The sequence below is a fragment of the Cryptomeria japonica genome, chromosome 3 (genome assembly GCF_030272615.1).
Source record: "Cryptomeria japonica chromosome 3, Sugi_1.0, whole genome shotgun sequence".
Taxonomy (NCBI): domain Eukaryota; kingdom Viridiplantae; phylum Streptophyta; class Pinopsida; order Cupressales; family Cupressaceae; genus Cryptomeria; species Cryptomeria japonica.
In genome coordinates this window covers 459,110,313-459,133,049 of record NC_081407.1, presented here as the reverse complement: position 1 = coordinate 459,133,049, position 22,737 = coordinate 459,110,313, and the positions used below count along the sequence as shown (strand labels likewise).

The 22,737-nt window shown below is 37.6% G+C and overlaps 1 protein-coding gene across 2 annotated transcripts in view; it reads left to right on the top strand.

Annotated features, from left to right (window-relative positions):
* LOC131062418 (DExH-box ATP-dependent RNA helicase DExH3) overlaps positions 1-22,737 on the top strand; it is a 222,870-nt gene that overhangs the window by 113,910 nt on the left and 86,223 nt on the right. For both annotated transcript variants that reach the window (XM_057996073.2, XM_057996074.2), the window contains exon 11: positions 361-555. In XM_057996073.2, coding sequence (XP_057852056.2) covers positions 361-555 — 195 coding nt within the window. The remainder of the gene's footprint in view (positions 1-360; positions 556-22,737) is intronic.

Below are 22,737 nucleotides of genomic sequence, written 5' to 3'. Positions count from 1 at the left end.
AAATCATTTCCACAAGTTTGAGCATCAGCACTTCTATATGTAAGAGGTGTATTCTCCTATTCAGAGTATTTTATTAAAATGCATATTGTATATTGTATTTGTGTCAGTGCTGAGAACTGTTTTATACCATATATGCTACTAAAGATGTTAATGAAGACTTTTCTACTTTTCTCATACTATGCTGGGTTTATTCTTCAAAAGGTTTCTGTACACATTTTCCCATGTATAGTTTCTTTTGGAATACACGAGGATTGCTTGGTTTATACTCAAGTGCAACAGTTATACAATCTTGTACATTTTTCTCCCAGTGGATTGTGAGAATTCTTTAGCTGATTTGTATTTGTGATGCTTTTATTGCAGAGGTTGATTTTTGAAGCAACACCTTCTAATGTACGAAAGATTGTGCTTGCTACAAATATGGCAGAGGCAAGCATTACAATAAATGACATCGTCTTCGTTGTGGACTGTGGAAAGGCAAAAGAGACATCATATGATGCATTGAACAATACTCCATGTTTACTTCCTTCTTGGATATCTCAGGCTTCTGCTTGCCAAGTAAGATATACAAGACTTGATTGGGCGGTGTTTTAAAGATTTAGAAACCTCATTTTTCCATGTCTAAGTAACTAAAGAAATTTTCTCGATTCTTAATTGTAGCTTTCAATCTTTATTGATGAAAATATAATATTCTTGACTCTGGATGATGATTTCCCAATAGAGAATACACTGGGAATTTGACATTGACTGAATTTGAAAGAAGCTCTGTTTCTTGAGATGCTGTAGGCAGGTCCAATGTACACCAAACTGCTGAGCATTATTATCATTATTGGTGTTTATATGCATATAATGGAGAAGCTTTGTGTATGCATAGTGCATACATAAAATAGTTATCTGTAGACCAATAATTCTTGTCATTTCTGCTTTCTTCTTCTTTCTCACTTTTTTCTAATTTAGGTTGATGCATACAAGCTCTGGAGATTTTCTGTTTTATATGACAATTTGTTTTTATAAAACATATTCAAAATTGCACATTAGCAAAATTTGTTGTCAAGTTTGTTTATAATTATGATATATATTTCTCAAAGCTAATTCTTACTACATTCCCTTGAAGTCGGGAAAGATATAATAAGAAGTTTATTGTTATTCAAGGATTAATCTTCAAAACTTTAATTTATTCGTGGGCTTGAAACTACCTGGTTTGTGATCTTTCTTTTGCTTGGTTAGACCTTGAACATCTTGGTTATGACTTACATGTTTTTGCTGTTTGGATTTAGTTTTTATTATTCTTGCTTGTTTGTTGGACTTCAAAACTTCTAGATTCTATTTTCTCTGTAGTAGAATTTTAAGAAATGATAGAAGTAGGTACTGAAGCTCATTGAAAAAAGCATACAGCATATATCGAGATATCTAGTGATGCCAACAATTAGAGGCTTTGCTCAGAAAGTACCATTAGCAGGGAATGAAGGAGCATGAGCAGTGTGACAGCTAATCCACCTGAGGGAGCTTAGACCTGCTAAATTTAGATATGTTTTTATATGCCATTTTTGTAGGGTTCTCTTTTCGCATCACATCACAAAAGTGAATGCATACTTGTGTAAATAAGTCATGTGGTAGGTATGTGTTGTGACCTTTTCACACATCGCCCCATTGCTAACGGGGACCCCCTCTTTGCTAGCTTCCTACGTTGTTAGGTTAGGGTTTTGGCTGCTTAGTGGGCAATTTTGCGTTTCCCGTGCCCGAGTCTCGGAGTTTTGATCATGCCTAGTGCCGTCTAGGGTTTTTGAAGTGTTAGGATCAAGTTGCAAATGATGATATTTTTAATGATCTTAAGTTTTGTCTAAGTATAGACCTTTTGAACGTTAACGTGTTTTTAAACACGCGCATCAAGTGATTTTAAAGTGCCAAGGTATTCATAGACTTTTTGGAGTTGTTTTCTCGCTCCTAAGGTAATATTTAAGTTGGTTTTGCACCTTATTCCAATATTTTCCTAGCGTTTCGCTCATATTTTTGGAAAATTAGTATAAGCCCAGTCAAATTTAAAGTCGCCGAGTGATTTTGAGTGGTTAAAATGATAAAATCCTAAGGGAAATCCTTATTCCGAGGGTTAAAGGGTCAAAATCCATGCTAGAGGTGATTTTCCCCTCACATTCCAGACTACCCAACCCATTCCCCCACTCAAAATCCATACTACACATGGGTTTCCCCTGGAATCCATATTGGCCACTAATTTCCCCCACTGTTTATCCACACCTGGAGCGATTTTCCCCTGGAAATGCTAAAATTTGGCTAAGTGTCAGGATTTATCCAGACTGCCATCGAATTTCCCCTGGGAGTGCGGACTGAAGTGTGGACTGGAGTGCATGGATAATTCCATGCCCGGGTCGATTTTCCACAAGGATTTTTGTGACAACTAAGTGAGGATTTTTGTCCGGATTTTTATCCAGACAGGGATCGATTTTCCCTTGAGCATTTTTGTAAGGATTTTTGTCTGGATTTTTGTCCAGACAGGGATCGATTTTCCACTGGGAACATTATGAAGAGTTTTGAGTCCGGATTTTCATCCAGACTGAGGTCGAATTTCCACCAGGGAGGTATTTTTTTCAAGTTAAGTGAGTTTTGAGTGTGGATTTTTGTCCAAACTCATATCGATTTTCCCCTGGGATGGTTTTTATGTGCATTTTGATGAAGTTGAGCATGGATTTTTGTCCAAGCATGGGTTGAATTTCCCCTATGGGGCAAATTTTGACACTTAAGTGATTTTTAAAGGGATTTTTCAGTCCCAACTGATAGCGATTTTCCCCTGGAGGCTTTGTTTTGGATTTAAATTGCAATATTTTAATAAATAAGCCCCATTTTGATTGCTTTTAAATAATTATTAAATGATTATTTAAAATTTAAAAGTAAATTTAATAACTTGCAATAATTATTAAATGTTTGAACCTTCTAGAACCAAGTTAGGGTTTCACCAAGCAAGTATTTATAAAAGTGTTTTTTTTTTTTATCTCACATTGCTTGTGTGGTGAAAGTGAAAGATGAAAGCAAGTATATGAGAGGAACTTCAGCATTATTTTATTATTATTTCTGCCAGGTGTCTCCATGAAAGCGATTTTTTCTCCAAGTTGGGCGAATTTTTTTTAGCAAGGTGTTTTTGTGAAGTGTGGGATTGAGGATTTATTTTTCTCCATTTTTTCCAGCTTGTTGATCTATTCCTCTTGGCTGCCATTAAGGACCAGTTTCAGATTTTCAATTTTGCTAAGTTTGGCAATTTTTTCCAAATTTAGCATTTTTTGGTGAAAGTCGGCAATTTCATGATTGGAGACTTGGGCGATTTTTCCTCCACCATTTGTGCTTGTTGTTCAGACCTTCATTGCTGCAGATTGCTGCCATTAACAACAATTTTCAGAATTTTGAAAATTTCGATTTTTGCTAAGGCAGGCAATTTTTTGTGTTTGGGGTATCCAACCCCAACTTGGGCGATTTTTCCAGATTGCTGCCATCCTTCATTGTTGCAGATCAAGGCTGCCATTGACATCAAATTTTCAGAATTCCATTTTGGCGCTAGACTTGGGAAAAATTCGATTTTGCTTGGGAGGTGTTTTGGTGCCATATTTTGATGATTTTCGTGCATGTTTGGTGGCTGCCATCACTTCCAGCCTGCTGATTCACTTCAGATCTGAGGTTTGCTTCAGATTTTGACCTCCATTAATGTCTGCCATTAATTTCCAGACTTAAGTTTTTATTGCCCAGCCAATTCCAACTTAAACATTTAGCATTCGGAGGTGTTTTATGGAGTTTTCTGTGCATTTTTTAGACCATTTTATCGCTGTTGCAAGTCTGAAACTCCATTGTTAGGCGCTTGTCCTCAGAAATTTTCATTTCCAGGCACCTAACCAATTTTGGCGAATTTGCTTAGGGCTGTTTCCTTAACAATTTTTCATCATTTTCAGGGATTTAAACCACTTTGCAAGGTGCTAGTAAGTCTGAAGTATTCGATTTTCAGACTTGTCCTCAGAAAACTAATTTTTACCAGCCATACTTACATTCCAGAAAATGATTGTTTTCATCAATAAAACTGATTTTTATTGATTTTATGCACATTTTGAAGATTACAACATGTTTTTGAAAGTCTGAATTTGCTGGTTGTCTTCAGAATTTTGACCTCCATTGTTGACTGCGGAAGGTGTCTTCAGACATTCATTGTGTGAAAACACAACTTTTCACACCTTTCCTAAGTCATCATCAATCCGGTATACTCCTTTGCATATTTGCTTGCATATTTTCTAAGCATAAGGAGGTATAAGTGAATTTTTATGGAAGACTTCCATGCCTTAGTGTTGTCACACTCTGAATGTAATTGCTAAAATTTACCAAGTGTATGGATTATTTTCCTGACTCCATGCTCTAAACTAGTTAAATCTCTAGAAAGTCAGGAATTTTATTACAAGTATTTATTTTTATTCTAGGACTAACTTCCGGCTTCGTACAGGTGCGATGTCAAAATCGGGATACAAGGAAAGAAAAGACCTGCCGAAGACGCTGGAGACTGGATTTTATCCAGAGTTTAAGATTTCATCAAGATGGAAGGAGATTGCTGATACCAACATGCATTTCCTGGACTTCGACCAGATGCAGCGTCGGATGTTCGGAGTTAGAGATCAGGTTCCTTCCCCAGCATATGCGAATATTATGAAGAGTGGCATTTTCCATGTCGCTGGGTTTCCACAATCCATACCTTGCAGTGAGTTGATCCTGGAGTGTGCACGATGTTACGATCCGCTCACAAGAATGATCAAGAGTCCTAAGGGCGTTGTCATCGCCTACCTTGCTGAGGATGCCATTGCTGAGGTGTTCGGAATTCCACGTGGAACAGACATGAAGGATGTGACCAAGGAGGATTATGCAGACAAATACACGAAGAAGATGGGTGTATGCAAGAGTTTAATTAATAAAGAGTGGATGATTGAACCTAGGAATCATCATTCCAAGGCTCCCAAGACACTTATGTCCGTAGATTTTAAGGAGGAATATAGTGATTTGATATTCCTACTCAATAGAGTGATGGGAATGCCGCAGGGAGCAATATTTCGTGGATGGATGTTCTACTTCATCCAGGATTGTCTTAGAGGAACACTGGTGAATTGGTCCAAGATCATAAGCAACAATCTAGATTTCTAGTTGAGGAATGTAGAGCGGTCCAAGTTATTCGCCATGACTTCTTACCTGGTGTACCTGCTTGCACTATTTGTTTCATACAGAGGATTAATATGCAAAGGTGAAGTCGAGAATGGGCAAGGACAATTTAAGAGTTATCAATGCTACCCCTAGCTGAGTATGCACAGAATTGAAGACTATTAGAGAGTGAGTGATGCATTCACTATGTACATCACACGGATGTTGCAGGGCGGAATCCACAGAAGATTGTCCAAGGAGGCAACAAAGTTAATAGAGAAATATGGATCGTGGTATATACAGTTCCCCACTTTCACATACCTCAGGATTCATGGGTTTCAATTTGAACCCTACAGACTTCCTAGGTATCCAACTGACAGAATGATATTGTTGGAAGTGGTAAGACAACTTCTAGAGTTCGATGTTGTCCAGTGAGAGAAGCACAGGACAGGAATGACGTTCCCTATTTAAGATGGGAAGATGTCAGAGGTCTGCCAATCTGCCATAGCTGCCAGCACTGCAGGTGAGGAGATTGCATTCTATAGATTTGCAACATACAAGAAAAGAGAAAGATTCGATCCAGACAAGAAGGTCGAAAGGATCAGAGGAGAGAAGTTCACTCATAAAGTTGACATAGAGGATTATTGGGCTAACTTAATGGATGAACATGCAGTGAAGAGAAGAATGTGGTCCAGAATGTCAGTAGATTTCATGAGGAAGTGTGGACTTTTCCTCATTCCTGATCAGGTATTAAATGATAGAGATCATACACACCCACATTATGAGAATGAAATGAAGAAGGCAATCCTATTGCCAAATTGGTCAGAGTTAGAAGAGATTGACCTAAATGTATTGATGAGAGAGGTCTTGAATTTCTCCCGCACATGGGTAGATATGCAGATGAACAGATTAGTTGACATGGGTGTTCTCTTCACTTATGAAATGATGAAGCCGCAAGAGTTTACTTCTGAGGATGATCAGAGGACTGTCAGTGATGTCAGGATTCATGCAGACGAAGAGAGTCAAGCTCCCAAGAGATGGAAGAACAAGCCTGGAGAAGTCAAGGCCAGAGGGAAGAAGATTGAGGAGGTGAAGAAGAAACAAAAGACTACCATTCCTCCACTTATCCTTCCTTCACCCCCTCCCAGCGTCTCATCAATCGAAGTGATTGAAGTAACATAATAGAATAAGGAGACTCAGCAGTGTTCCAACACAGTGATACTACCAGAGAATATTCAGGAGTTCCATGCCATAGCAACATCTGCACCTCCTGATGAGAATAATGATTAGCCGGAATCCCCTACTGTCCTTTTGGAAGTTAGCTTGGGAAATGAAGTATATGATTGGACTAAGGATAATCCTGATGATAATGAGGATGTTATCTCGGCATTGAAAGGACTGGATCGAGAAGTATGTCTTGATGATGGTATGGAAATGACCGCTATTCTTGAATGGCTGAGGAGAAGCATGGAAAAAAGTAAACAAATGATAGAGGTACAGCCTATTGATGATATTGATGACTACCTAGCTAGTAGTGCTAAGAAGAAGGAGCCCAAGAGAGCGGAGATTTTGTCGCACATAGCTAGAGATGAGATAGGAATGCGGATTGCGTAGATTGCTGTTCCTAGAGCCGGCGTGACAGCGGACACTGCTACTCCCATGGATTTCTAGATCACTTCAGTTGCCCTTGGTCGTCCATCCGCAGGGCAGGAATTTCAGGAGATTGGTGACAACCTCCAAGCAATCAATGCAAGGTTAGACACAGTGATTGCGGAGAATGAAAGGTACAGAGAAGAAAATATTAGACTCAGAGAGTATATTGCAAGGACAAGGCGTGGAGATCCCACCCTTATTTCGCCTATTGCAGTTGACTATGGAATACATTCACACTGCGAGGTAGCGAGAGGTACACACTCAGAGGTGGAAAAATGGATTAGAAGCACAAGAAAGCAGGCAGATGATTTCCTTACTCAGTTTGTTCAAGCATATGATAAGACAACAACGCTTGCATTCAGAATCCAGTATTTGGAGGGAGTTTGGGAAGAATTCCGGCCTATTCAAGACAAGACTATTGCACACCTCCTGGCATTGAAGAAGGTTCCTAATTCCACCTTGGTTAGTGAGAACATTGTGCACGAAGGAGACAGATACGATTTCCATGGTTGGTATGGTGCATTAGCCTTGAAGAAATCAGCTTATGAGAACATCCAATCGAGTTGTATGGAGATGGAAGGATTAATTCAAGACATTCAGATGAAGATCCTTGCCTCGATTGAGGAATTATTGGCTGTTGATGTTAGTGATGCTAATGGTTTACACTTAGCCAAATTAAGAGACAAGATGAAATTTATGTATTTTTGCCAGTTGGACTCTTTGTAGAAGAGTCAGATAGATGACTTGGTCTCTTTGTTGATTCATGTTCATAATTCGTAGAAGCTCATGCCTGAATGGGAGAACACTTTGAATGCTTGCTCGGATTCATTGGATGTGATTGATTTACAGCAGGATACTTTGCCTAGCATTTCCATGGAGGAGTTAGATTCAGTATTGGCTAGATTCTTGGAGTATGCTAGGAGAGAGAGAGATGCAAGGAGGAATCTTCTAGAAGATTCCCTATATGATGACTAGGTATCTTTTCATTGGGCCATATGTTGGTGGCGCTATGTTTGATGTAACCCTAATTAGGGCAATTCTAGGGTTTTGTTGGCATGAGCTCGGCCGTTGATCTTAGATCAATCTGGGCCATCCATTTTGTAAGAGACTCTATATATGCCCCTTTGTTTCTCATTTGTAAGAGAGAGGTTTTGTAGAATTGTTGGTATATGCTACAGCTATTTGAATCCTAATCATTGTTCAATTGTTGGTGATTTTGCTCTTCAAATGTTGTATTTGCATTCATGGTTCTCAATTCCTCCAAGTTAGATTAGAATTTAGATTAGAATTTATTTTCATGTATGTTAGATTGAGTGGAAGATTTGTTGAATTCATTTGTGTGGAATCCTTAATCCATGCCACTAGCCTCTAGCCGCTGGTAAGTGCGCCTTGTGTGGTCAACTGGAGTTTGAGAAAGCATAACTTCAACTATTACGCGTCCGTTGACAAGCATCAAGTTGGATGGTGTCTATGTTTGATGTTAATAGTTTGAAAATCATTAAGTATACCTTAGATGATTGCACTAAGCTTGTGTCAATACCTGATTGTGAGACCTTGCCTGGTTTGATTCCACTAGATCCATTCATCATTTCCTACGTTCCTAGGATTAGAATAGATTTCCTGAACCCTATTCTTTTTCCCCCCTTTTTTTTAGTAAGAAGTAAATCCAGAGCTGTATTGATAAATCTTAAGTTGTCAGCACACCTATTCCGCATCATTCATGATAATCCAAACTTCTGCGTAAGTCCCCAAGTGAAACATAGCAATTCACATCAACCACTGAACTTACCCACTCGTCAAGACCTGACATGTAGAAACCTTGGAATCATTTTAGTTGATCTCATTCTTAGCATCTGAGGTGATTTGGTTCAAGAGAGGGTAAATTACTTTGGTAATTTATTCTGTATTGTTATGTGCATAAAAAACACATCAATAGTATGAAATAGATGCCCTTAGATATGGGAAGACTATGGTTCTTTGTAATATGGAATGTGTTGATCAGAAGTATGACCAGTGTACAGTTTGAACTTTGATTAGGGAAGAGTGTTGAGGGATACTTAAATTGCCTAAAATTTTAGGTCCTGGCTTTTTGGTGTAAAGTTGTTTTGACTTGAGAAGATTACAGATCTCTCATATAACATAATTTTCAGGAAAACCTTCTTTTTTTTTGTTAGTTTAACCTTTCATGTTTATCAAAAAATGAAAAATAAGCATTTAACTGTAAATAGCTTTCTTTCCACCAACATTGTCTTTCATATATTAAGCATGTGAGAAAAAAAGGTTATTGTTTTTGAAAATTGTAATTGTCATGTTTTTTCCTCACCTCTTTGATGCTAAAATACACTGTCATTGTAGTTGTTCAAAATTCAGTGTCACAGATATTTAGCAATAGATTGATCTCTAGGATGTGCTTGTCCTAATAGATTCTGTTATCTTAAGTATTAAAGAGTTTGCTATTAAGAATCATAATAAATATAAATATAAAATATTTGAATTTTAAGATAATTTTCTAATGGCTTAAGCTTTCTCAAAATCAGAATATGTTGCAGTGAACAATACCTCTGCAGAGAGATGCTCTCAAATGAACTCAAACTAAGCAAACTTTGGTCCTCGCAATCTACTTTGATACACATTCCTATTGGAAAAGCTTTAGTGACGAATACTATTCTTTATGATAGGGAAGAAGAGGTTTTGAGAGTGGCTAAATTCAGAATGAAGGGTTTCCATTCAATGCTATACAAAACTAGGTTTGAAAGTAAGAGAAGTTCTAATATTAGACTTTATCCTCTAGGGTAACATGTGGGCTTTTGACAAGCTACCACTGCTCTTGAGGGTAGCCAATATTTATTTTGAGGACCTGAATAGCAAAAAGGAAAATAAAACAATTTGCATGGATCTGGGAAGCCAAGGAACAAAGAGGTGAGAGACAAATGAAGAAAAGAGTGAAACACACAAGGTATCCTGCCATGACCACCAAAATGGCTAGCAAAAAGGAGGAGAAATTGTAGTCGAAGAGGTTTGATGTGGAATCATTAGTGTTGGATCCCAGGATTTACAAAAAGAGAGGTCAGGTTGGATAGAAGAGTTTTTAAGATAGATTAGATAAAAAACAGGCTTATGGTATGTAATCTCCTACGGTAATCTTACTTAATTTGCCCTAAATTTCCCTAATTAGGGTTTGGATGATGCTTGGAAATGTGTATTGTTGAATTAGTATCCTAATCTTGAGCCTGCAACCAGGTTAGTATCACAAACTAAATAGACACAAAATTCAATAATGTACATATAGAGTTGTTGGTTGAAAATTTTGTACACTTGGGGAAATATACAAAATTGTGGTTTCAACCACAGTGTGTGAGTAAAACTCTCCTAATTAAAGGGAAGGTTCCCCCTATCTATCTAAAGCTTAAAAATAAAATGCGATGGGACAACAGTCTTCTTTTTTCAAGAAAGGCAATATCCTTTTCTCTTAACAGAAAAGTGATAGCGATTTGATATAAAACAACAGTAACAACTTTTGAAATGAAATGAGAGAAAAGAAATGAAGTTTCCTGAAAGCTCAAAGACTTTCGTCACTTCCTTCGGGAGGGGACAACAATATCAAGCTCAAAGTCTTGATTATGTGAAGTCCTATCTACCCTTTTCTATACTAATTTTATTAAGAACAAATTATAACAGCACAAAGACTGAAATATCTTATTCTTTCTACGCAAGACAGCAGGAACAAGTGTGAGTTCAAAGACTCCCAGCTATGTCTCGTAAAATCTACTTACTTCTAAAATCTGTTAAGAACAAGTGTAAGCACAAAGTCTTACAACTTTTTCCCAATAGAACTTCTACTTTAACTAAATTGATCTCCAATACTTGCAGCTCAAAGACTGCAAATCAGATTCGATTAAGTTATCAAAGAAACACTTGCAAGAAAGGTAATATGGGACACAAACTCAAGAATGTAGCACAAAGACTCAAAGCTTGAGCAATTTTCTTTTATTCCTTTCAATTCTTCAATTTACACATAAAAGGTCAAAGACTTCTTTGCTGCAAATTTGGGAGAGTTTTTGCTTGCTTTCAAAAAGATAAAGATTACAATAGACCCCTCAATTATTTATAGAAGAGGAGCCTTGAGAAAAAGGTGGGAGGATCCTAACTAACTTGAGAGATTCTTTCAACCACCAAGACTTATTCAATAACTAACTATGACTTATTCCAACTACTGTCCTAATTGAACACAACTTGTAGTTTCTTTACATGTAATTATAAAAGTGCAAGTAATGAGTTAACTTGTAATTACAAAGTTATATTTTTTTTTTGAATGTAACTTGTCAAAATAAAAACTACAACTAAGAGATTACAATTCTAGAAAAATACAACTAAGTGTTGAAAAACACTTAAGCTGCAGTATGTGAAGACATGAATCCTTCGAACTTCTGGATGATCATTTGTAGCTCGATGGGATTCGGTTCGTGGGTGTTCTTGGCAACAACCATGCTCTTCACAATGGTATCATGACATCGAAGAAACATGGAGTTGTTCTTCTCCAAGATGGACTGAATTTCATGCAAAAAGGTTTGATGTTTCATCAGAGCCTAAATTGAAGCAGCTGAGAATTGTTCGCTCCTCCATTCATTATGAATCCTCATCTGTAGATCTGCAAGAACTTCTTCTTCTGGTACCAGCTCTCCATTCTGACTTATTATGTTTCAAGAAGCCTTCTCACAATAGGAAATAATTCCTTGAAATACTTCACCCCGCAATCTCATTGCATCATCAATCTCCTCAATGAGGGATTTGAGAACAAGGGCTTTATTCTCCAGAAGTTCTTCAAATTCCAAGTACATGACCTTGGAAGAAATAATGGTATGCTCCTAAAGAACGCTCAATTGTTGTTGGGGCATGGTGCGCCAGATTGTCAAACTATCTTCAACCCTTTCTAGATTCTGTTTGAAAGTGTTGGAGGTATGATTCAATTTCTCTTCAGTGGCCTCCAACTTAGACATCATTTGGAAAATGTCTTTCAGCACCTGTGCACATAGATCATGAAGTTGATCCACCCAAGAATCCAATGTTTGTACTTTTTGAGCAGCTCTTTCAATTCCTCGAATCGGTTCTTGGGAACCAGAAGAACTTGTAGGATTACTCCCTTCACCAGCAGGTTTTGTAATTTTATGAACAACTGCAACAAGTTGGCAGTTCTCCTCTTCTAGCTTGTCTTTCTTTGCTAGAAGTTCGTCATACCGTTGCACTAGTGAGGCTACAGATTGCTGGGCATCGTGTTTGACCACTTCATGCGTTTGTTTGCCCAATTCTACCCTTGTAACCCTGTAATCAACAACTTGCATTTCCTCACGTGGCTTATCCGCAAGGGGCTCAACAATTTCTGCCACTTTCATCTTATTGCTATCAATAGTTTCTTGAAATTATCTTGGCCTTTTTAGCAACCTTGGGCCTAGACTGTTTGAGTTGCTGCTGAAAGCGAAGGAGAAGCAATTTCTGTTTGAACAACCATGGTCACCCTGGGAGGAGTATCTGTTTGGATGGCGACCATGGTTTTCTCAGTAACCAATGGGCATGAAGATTGCCTCATAAATTCTTCAAAGCCAGAAGTGGAGGTAAGATTGCCTCATAAATTCTTCAAAGCCAGAAGTGGAGGTATCAATTTCTGACAACTGGATACATGCAGGAGTATCCTCAGGAATTTCCAGCACACCCTCTTGTTGATGATCAGGAGGCAGCTCGAATGCTGAAATAAGAACGACATTCTGAGGAGACTCTTCCACTATTATGTCAGGAGGAGAAAGAGGCGTCTCAATGGAAACTGAGGAAGGAGTCTCATGAGGTGAGTCCGAAGCTAGAGACTTAGGAGCATCATCAGATTGCTGTCCTTCTTCTAGATTATTAGGATTGATCGCATGAACATGAAACCGGGACTTTTCCTTTCCACGAACTGTTGCCTCCTCAGGAGGAAGCACTATTGCCCGACTAACCCGTAATTTGATCCTGGTGCCAGAAGATGATGCACCTTCCTTGTTGTCAATATGAATCTCAGACTTACGTCCAAGAGGCCCCCTAGAGTCATCTTCTTTCCCAACCTTGATCTTGATGAGTTTGACACCATTACTTTTGAGCCAAGTGTTGGTGTTAGCCAAGATAGGTTGAAATCTTATAAGAATGGACGTGCATTCTTTGTGTGACCATTGGATTAAAGGAAGTGGAGCTTCCTCAACCCTTCGTGAAATATATTCAGGATCAAGTACATGCCCATGATCAATCATCCTTTGTGGAATATCCACCAAGTTCAAATCAATAACCTGCTCAACAGTAAGCCTGCAGTAATCCATCTTAAAAACCTCCACTTCTGTACGAAGATCTATATAGATATCCTCAATACGGTGCACGTGTATGAAGGATTTCCTGATTTTTTCCTTCAAACCCCGGTAATCAAAATCTGCCCTAGACTTGAACCTTTTGAGTTTAATCTCTTGCATCTCAGTCTCCATAGCTTTGGCTTTGACGGATGTGACAAGAGAACACAGACCAATTTTCAATGGGTTTGTTGTAGAAATCCCCATTCTGACGTTATGTCTGACAGACTGATGAGCGTGCACAACCATGATCTGTCTTCCCAACTCCATAAGTATGATCTTATTAGTCGGGTATCTAGGGAACATGTATGGCTGCTCATTATAGCATCCGACTCTCATATAGGTAAAGGTCGGGAATTGAAGAAAGAAGCACTCATACTCATTCACTCTTTCCCATGCCCCATCTAACACCGTTCGGTTCTTTAGAGTTCTGTCAAACTGGCACATGAAGTAATCGAAGAATGCATCTTGAACTCTTTTGAAATGCAGTCTGCTGGGTCTCAAAGGCAACTGATCATAATATTCCCATACATGTATAAGCGAGCGGTCACCCTTGGTAGAAAGACCAGGGAAATGTCTGAGTGACGCTGCTAAATACACTAAGTATGAATTCATGTAGAAAGTCATGGTGGTAGGGACTGCTGCAAGTTGCTCGCACAAAGCATCGCTGATAATCTCTCCCCATGATATATGATGGGATTGCCTTATGAACATGGTAAACTAATACATCCAGGGTTCAAAAACATTGGAGTGTTCAAGACCAATCATTCTGCTAAGGAGAGTTATGATGTCTCCAATTTCCCACTTAAAGTCACAGCGGTCCTTTTCCCTCTTGACATAGTACTTGGCTGCACTATCCTTTGAAATTTCCATGTAAACGGGTGCTGGTGGTATTCTGAAGACTTTCTCAATTGTATCTGCATCAAGGCGGATTATTGCTTCACCATCATCATTTTTAATGGTTCTTGTCTCCTTGTCAAAGCGATGGGCGCAAGTGAGAACAAATTCAGGTTCTAGGGCAGCCACTGGAAAAGAGGATGCGTGATGGATGTGGTTGTTCAATAGCCGCTGCATATTACTATCCTGTGGATCCTCCACTCTCTTGACAAATTCTGACATGTTCACATGCCCTATCTCCGTATCTTTTATGCGATCCAAAGGAGAGGAAACTTGCGAAGGTGAAACTTCATTCTGGTACTTGTCATATTTATACTTCATCTTCTTTGGAATAGGAGAGGATGGTAAATCTGACATTGAAGGACAACCTGGCATACTGCGATGAAGACTTAAAAGTGTTAAGACAACATCATAATCAACTGCAACTAACATTTTTCCTTCTTCAAATGGGAAGAACTTCAACCCTTGCACTTCACGTTTTTGTGAGAGAAAGATGGGAAATAAATGGAAAATGCTAGGAATCTTGACTTTGACCAATTTCAGATATTGGGGAAAACTTTACAAGTATACAAGTTGGGAAGAATGCACATGCAATCGGATTTTTAAAACCTGAATGCAAGTATACTTGTAAAACGGAAAATGGAGAAATGAGTGAAAAAGGAGAATTAGACTTGCGGAAAATGGCGTAACGGAAAGTACGGATATAGGCGATATGGATGGATAAAAATGGGAAGAATTTGGGAATGTCACTTCCAAGAAAATGGGAAGAACTTTGGATATGCAATCCGGTTCTAAAAACCCGATTTTGGAAGGATGGGTATTTTTCATCTTTGCAACTTGGAATTTCAACAAAAGATGGTTAAATTCTTTTAACCGTAAGGGAAGAACAATGATTTTCATCCAACTTGTAATCGGGATTTAAAATCTCGAGTACAAGTAAAGAGGGAAAATGGGGAAGAACAATGCAATTCAAAAATTGCTTTATAAAGGGGAAAATCTCTCTCACAAAACCGATTTTTGGGGCAAAATAATTATATACACAAATTTACAACTAGAAAGGAAAAACAAGAAAACAAGAAAATGAAACAAAGAAAGGAAATAAATCATACCAGGCTTCAAACTGAAAATGCCTCTTCAAAAGATGATCGATCTTTGAAAGAAGAAGGAAGAACTCTTAAATAGAGAATAAACTGTATTTCAAAACCCTTGCCACGATTTACCGAAACACCTTGGGCAGCAAAATGTGGCACCGAATGCAAATCAAATGGCACAAGAAGTGGTCTAATCTTCCTCGAACTTCAACGCCTAGGTGAAGGAGGGCAAAACGATTTAGGAGATTGCAACTTTGTGAAGTTTGAATCCCCCAAAACGTGGGTCTAAGGGATCACGTGGTAAACCGTTTGGCATAAAATAAGGGTTGAATCATTCACCAAAACAGCAGCAACGTGTCCCATAACTCATACAAATCACCTTGCAACAAAAACGCCTCCTTGCTCCATGAATTTCTCCACAAAAAATTGGAAAGAATTTGTGGCAAAATTGGCTTAGGAGAGGAAAATCGGGTTTTTGGAAAAGAAATGCAAGTTTTAATTTACATGCAATAGAGAAAATCGGGTTTTATTTCCCATATAGCAAGTTTAAAATGTCACTTTTCCTTCAACAAGGCAAAATCGGGTTTTGAAAATGCAATTACAAGTTTAAAATTCCCCAATTTGCACTTTATGGAGAAAATCGGGTTTTTTGGGCACAATAGCAAGTTCAAAATGTCACTTTATTTCATTTCTAGGCAAAATCGGGTTTTGGAGAGGGATGTGCAAGTTACAAATTACTTGTAAAGGGAAAATAAAATCCCTACAAGTTTTAATAACTTAACACATGTAATAGGTGTTTAAAATCCCTATTACAAGCAAAAGACATTAAAATAGGGGTTTTAGAAAAGAATTACAAGTTATTTATAAATATGCAATTTAAAATTAACTTGTAACTTATCCAAAAAATCCCTATCATAACTTAAAAAGCCAAAAGGCATCAAGGGCGAAATAAAAGGTAAGTTACAAGTTCTTTTTTCAATAAAGTGCACTTGTAACTAGCCAAAAATTTCCCTACAAAGAGTAAAACAAAGGAAAACATTAAAACTTGCAATTCAAGGAAAATTTCCCACCTACTACAGTTAGGGAGAAAAAACCCGAAATTGAAGGAAAGACATAGCAAACGAACCCAGAATGCGATGAAATTGGAAACGTGGTTCGAGGATGGACTGAGGATTAAGTCAGTCCAAGGATTAGGCGAAATTATGCATTGGGAAGCGTGATATAGAGTAAAATTTTCATTTTTTAGACAAATTTCATGTAATGGTCTTTCATTTTTGAAAACAAAAATGAGGACAACAAGAGTTACAATTTTCAAGATATTCAATAGATGCCTTTGAAGTTTCGTCCAAACAATTCATCGCCATTATGGAGCACCCGTGGGAGATCATACAAGGCGCCTTTGAGCCTATATAACAAGTTTAGGGGCACAGAAGTACAACTGCCATGCTGCCTCCTGCTTAACTCTTCGGATTTCAGGGGCACGAAAGCATATCCGTCATTCTATGTAAAAATCCTTACTGGGGTCTGACTGTAATGAAATGTTTATAACCAGATTGTGCAGAGGGTGCTATTGAGTTTAATTGGTTGCTAATTAAAATGCCAATGAATTTCATTTGTATAATCTGAATAGATAAATTAACCTTCATATTATTGATGGGAGATACATTCAATATTTAACAACGCACTGGTTGACAGACAGTATATGCAATAACATTTGAATTTAGTATTTTTTAGTGCACCTGTTGGTTCGTATTACTGACGGTGCCAATTCTGCCTTTGTGTTCTTTCTGAAACTTCACCGTTGATTCATTGATTGACTACGTGGCCTCTTGCTCCCGAACTTGACTTTCGCTTAACTTGACGTGGGGTGTATGTCCCGATATCGGGTCTCTGCATATATTTGCTAGTGACGTCTCCTCTACAAACGAATGACGCCTCCCATGTCTTCGAACCACTTCCGCATCAACACGCCATATGTTGGAGTCTTACGCAGTTGAAGCTTTCCATCGTGAACAACCCGCAGTGTATACCAACCGACTCCCATTCTCCCTTTCTCGGTTCACGCAGGTTCCTCCTGATTTTCGTGGCTCACAGTTTCCACGTGATTGGAGTGTGGCTGCGTATGTATCATCAATGTTGTCACTTGTAATGTAGCCTGCGTGTATTTGGTTTCCCGTATTCGCCACTAATGCCGTAACTTCCCTTACGACGGTGTGTGGAATACACAAGTCTTTGCACCCTTCAATTAACCTTCGCTACAATTCACTTCACGGCTCAATGCTTCGTCGCTACAATTTGCTTCACGGCTCAATGCTTCGTTCAATAATCTGATCCCAATAGGCCAGCACAAAACTGACGAAAGGAATTCAATCTTTAATGGTTGATATCGTGTAGATAATCAATTCTATCTCCAGGTCTGATATTTTAATAAAATTCTCATATATGTCCTCTCGGGTGTTACCCATCCTTTTATTATCATCAATTGGTTAGGAATCCCGTAATAGTTAGGACTAGTTACGGTGTTAAGTAAAATTAAAAGACATTCTTGTAAATATTAATTATTTATATAAATGAATGGGAAATTTATATAAAATAATTAATACATTTTTATACTTTCCTTTTATTGTTTATTAGGGGACATGACATTCTACCTCTTGCTTAACCGAGATGGATCTTTGGCTACTTGCCCTCCTTGTATGTACCATATTTCCCCTCCAGAATGGAATGGCAGACTGGATAAAGCTTTAAGGAATCATTACAGCCACTCTATTATGCATAGGCAGAATTATAACAAGAACAATAAAGTATATATAACAGTAGCAATATAATATTCTTCAATAATGACTCACCCAATATGTGATGCATTATATCTCATGCCACACTATTTAGCGATATATCTAGGCTGCTGGTTGATATACCTATATCTGAATCTGAAGGCTCTTCTGAATGCTTATGCTTCTACCTCTTCAATGCCCCCTATTCGATGTGGTCTTCTACATTTTATATCTGTATGTCTCTATGGAGAGAAACAACCTTTGAGAGACGTTGACCCTTAAGAAGGGTCACAACCTTTCTTAATGATGATACCTCTGCATAACCAAACCTAATTGCTGCCTTGTTAACTTAATGAAGTTGTTTAATCACTATTAAGATTGCAGCTTTAGAAAGAATAAGATTGCTGCTTGATGAGATACCTTTGCTGCTCATTATTAATCAGATCAACCAGATCATTACTCTTGTATGTAATCACAGCGTATAATAGGATTGTAATCACTGCATACAAATACCGTTTGTTTTAGTTTGTTACCTAATAGGGGTCACTATTTAACACATGAATCACTGCCATTATATTTAGTCACCGACTTCAATGCTTTCTTTACATACTGACCACCTTTATATAGTTGGTTATTATATCTTAAACATAGAATTCGGCTGTCAGAATAAAGTGAATTCTGGTTATGCAACACATCATCTGTTGGTATTTTGGTATGGTTTTGTCATTGATGTCAACACCTACTAAAACTCTAGCACTTTGGAGAATCAACAACATTCACCGACAAGCAAATGACTCATGCACAGTCACCGGTATCTGGTACACCGGCAAGATATAATGATCACCGGCACTTGGAATGATATGGAAAACACTTGGTTATGTCGAAGACATTGTGTGAACACTTTGTTTTGGTGTTTTGTTTATTGGTACATTAGCATTCGCATATTTGCTGTTACTGGCAAATAGGTCCAGGGTTACACCGACAGGTTTATCTTTTCCAGATCAGCATTGCACGCTATGGAGATGATTAATTATTGTTGTAAATGCATTAAGCCGACATGTTCAATCCGTTATTGCATCAGATATTGTATTGTTTGTAAAATGTTTTTATTGTAATATCTTGTAGAGCCGACCTACTAAAATTGGTCTTAGGTTATGGCATAAATGTAAGATCTTATTTGTAAGATCAGATGTGAAATGCGAAAAAGGATTGTGTGAAGGTATATGCGAGAATAAGTAGATCTATACATGCAGACATCATTTGAAGATTGAAGAAAGGGTTTTGTGAAGACAATCAGAACTACACCGGTGCTGAATCCAGCATATGAAGATGCTATTTTGTGCAGTACATTCTTATTGGATTTAACCATCCAACTGTAGCTAGTGTGACTCCCATTTTGTGATTGAGCAGTGAGCTCTAGAGGCTTGGCCTTTCTGCATGTGCAGACCCCATTTATGTACACTTACTATTTGTAGTAGTATCATCTGATTGTGGGTAAGGTTTCCCACCGTGGTTTTTCCCCTTACAGGGTTTCCACATACAAATATTGGTGTTATGTGTTGTGGATGACTTTGTCTTTATGTTTCATGCACTAATCCTTACCGGTATAGCAATTAATTGTTAAAACTGTCTACCGGCATATTGAACTAGTTTACCGGTATTAAGCATTAAGTTGGTTAAGTTGTTTTTGGTTTGAATTTATTAGACAACTGATTCAGCCCCCCGCCCCCTCTTAGTTGTCTCCGGGACCTAACAATTGGTATCAAAGCTTAGTCCTCTTTTGCAGAAGTTTAACAACTTGAGGAGATCCAATGTCTACTAACTATTTCAGGAAGGACAGTCCTAACCTTGATGGAACCAACTATGGCATATGGAAGATCAAAATGGAGACACATCTAAATTGCATTGGAAAAGACATCTGGGATGTTACAAAGAATGGTTATACTGCTCCTACTCAGAGTCAGCCCACTCTACGCAATTTGACTAAAGATGAGGAAAATGATTGCAAAGCAAGAGAAGCACTTTTGAGCGCATTATCAGATCAACAAATCATGGGACTATCAGATAGGTCTATTGCTAAAGCTATTTGGGATCATTTGGAAACACTGAATGAAGGAGATTCCACAGTCAAAATTGCAAAACTTGAAAGCTTCTGGGTCAGGTATGAACATTTGAAAATGGAAGAAGATGAAAGGATTTCTGCTTTTATGGAAAGAGTAAATGAGATTGTTTTGGGTATTAAATGTTGTGGAGGAACCTTAAGTGAAGATGAAATTGTTTCAAAAGTTTTAAGAGGATTGCCACCGGCATATAAAATGAAAGTCACTGCTATAAATAAGTTAAGAACAATGCCTAATACATCAGTTACTAGGGATACATTAATTGGGAAACTTTCAGCTTTTGAAATTGAAGAATTTGGTCTTGTTGCTACTATAAAGACAGATTTGGCCTTTAAAGCATCAACATCATTTGCTCCATCATTTGACAAATCTGATTGGAAAGCCTTTTATGCAAGAGAACTTGAAGAAAGCAAGAAAGAAAATGAAGAGCTTGAAGAACTTGAAGCACTATTTGCAAGGAAAATGCCTAAAGGTCCAGTTGGAAGTAAGTATGAAGGTAAAGCACCCTTTAAATGTTTTAACTGCAATAAGATTGGTCATATGGCTTCAAGATGCCCTGATAGACATGCTAGACTAAGAGAAGAAGCTAGAAGAACATACAAGCCTAACCCTAAATATCAAAGATACAGATTTAAGTAGAATAAAGACAAATCTTGTTACATTGCTGATGAAGGTGTGACTGATGATTCTGATGAGGATCTGGTAGACAATGGATGGGTTTTTTTTTGCTATAACAGAAGATCAACTGACACTTGCTGCTCAATCGATAGTACAGGCCTTGGGAGCTAAAGTTGAAGTAAAGGATGAATGGATCATTGATTCAGGATGCTCGCATCATATGTCAGGAGAGAAAGGTAAATTCTTGAACTTTCAAGAATACAATGGAGGCTTAGTGAGATTTGGAGATGACAAAGCTTGTTCAATCAAAGGTAAGGGTACAATATCTCTTGATGGTAAGCATAACATTGACAATGTTTACTATGTTGAAAGATTAAAGCACAATCTTTTGAGTGTTGGTCAATTAGTTGAAAAAGGATTTCAGTTACAATTCAAAAATGGAAAATGCAAAATCATGAATAGAACTGGTTTGGAAATTGCAACCGGTAATCAGACTAGAGGTAATGTCTTTCATTTGAATAATAGTGAAAAGACATGTTTAATTGCACATATAGATGAAAGTTGGTTATGGCATAAGAGACTCTGTCATGTAAACTTTGATTGCATGGTGAAGATTAGTACTACTAAGACAGTTAGAGATTTACCTAAAATTGTCAAACCTCAGAATACAGTATGTAAGGAATGTCAATTTGGAAAACAAGTTAGAGCTAGTTTCAAAAGTATTCTAGAAAAATCCAATAATGCTCTTGATTTGATTCACACTGATTTATGTGGTCCAGCTAGAACTAAAAGCTTACAAGGTGATAGATATTTCATGCTTATCATTGATGACTATTCTAGAATGTGTTGGGTTACTTTTCTTAGAGAAAAATCAGAAGCACTTGGAAAGTTCAAACTGTTCAAAACAATGGTAGAAAATGAAACCGGTAAGAAAATCAAATGTTTAAGATCAGATCAAGGAGGTGAATTTACATCTAAGGAATTTAATACATTCTGTGAAGTAAATGGAATCAGAAGACAACTATCAACACCTCGGACACCACATCAGAATGGAGTTGTTGAAAGGAAAAACAGAACTATCTTGGATGCAGCAAGAAGTATGTTATCAGAAGCAAACCTACCACATGTATATTGGAGAGAGGCAGTCAGTACAACGGTCTATGCATTCAACAAAGTTCACATCAAAGGTGAAACCGGTAAAACCCCTCATGAACTATGGTTTGGTAATACTCCTACTCTTAACTATTTCAGAATTTTTGGAAGTAAATGTTATATCAGAAGAGATGAGTATATTGGCAAATTTGATCCTAGAAGTGATGAAGGAATATTTCTTGGTTATTCATCTAAAAGCAAGGCATATAGATGTTTTAACAAAAGATTGCAGAAAATTTTTGAAAGTACAAATGTAAAGATTGATGAACAATTCAGAGGAACTTCAAGCTATATAGACTTTGAATCAGCAACAAAAATTTTGACAAATGAATCTACTCTAAATCCACCGGTACAGAATGAAGATCTAGTTACCTCGGTATCATCTGAGGATTCCACAGTAATTGAGGAACAACAGCAAACAAAGACACCCCGGTATGTAAGACTGAATCATTCTGAAGATCAGATAATTGGAAACAAGTTTAAAGGAGTTATGACAAGAGGAAGATTGGCAAATGAAGAGGTATGTCTTATTTCTCAAATTGAACCATCATCTGTTAATGAAGCATGTGAAGATAAATTTTGGATTAAAGCTATGGAAGAAGAATTAGAACAAATTGAGAAAAACAACACTTGGACATTAGTTCCCCGGCCTAAAGATAAAAATGTAATTGGAACCAAATGGGTTTTTAGAAACAAACTTAATGAAGATGGTAAGGTTGTCAGAAATAAAGCAAGACTAGTGTGTAAGAGATATTCTCAGAAGGAAGGAGTTGATTACAATGAAACCTTTGCACCGATAGCTAGAATTGAGGTAGTCAAATTGTTTTTGGCTTTTGCAGCACACAAGAATTACAAAGTTTATCAAATGGATATTAAATGTGCATTTTTGAATGGAGATCTT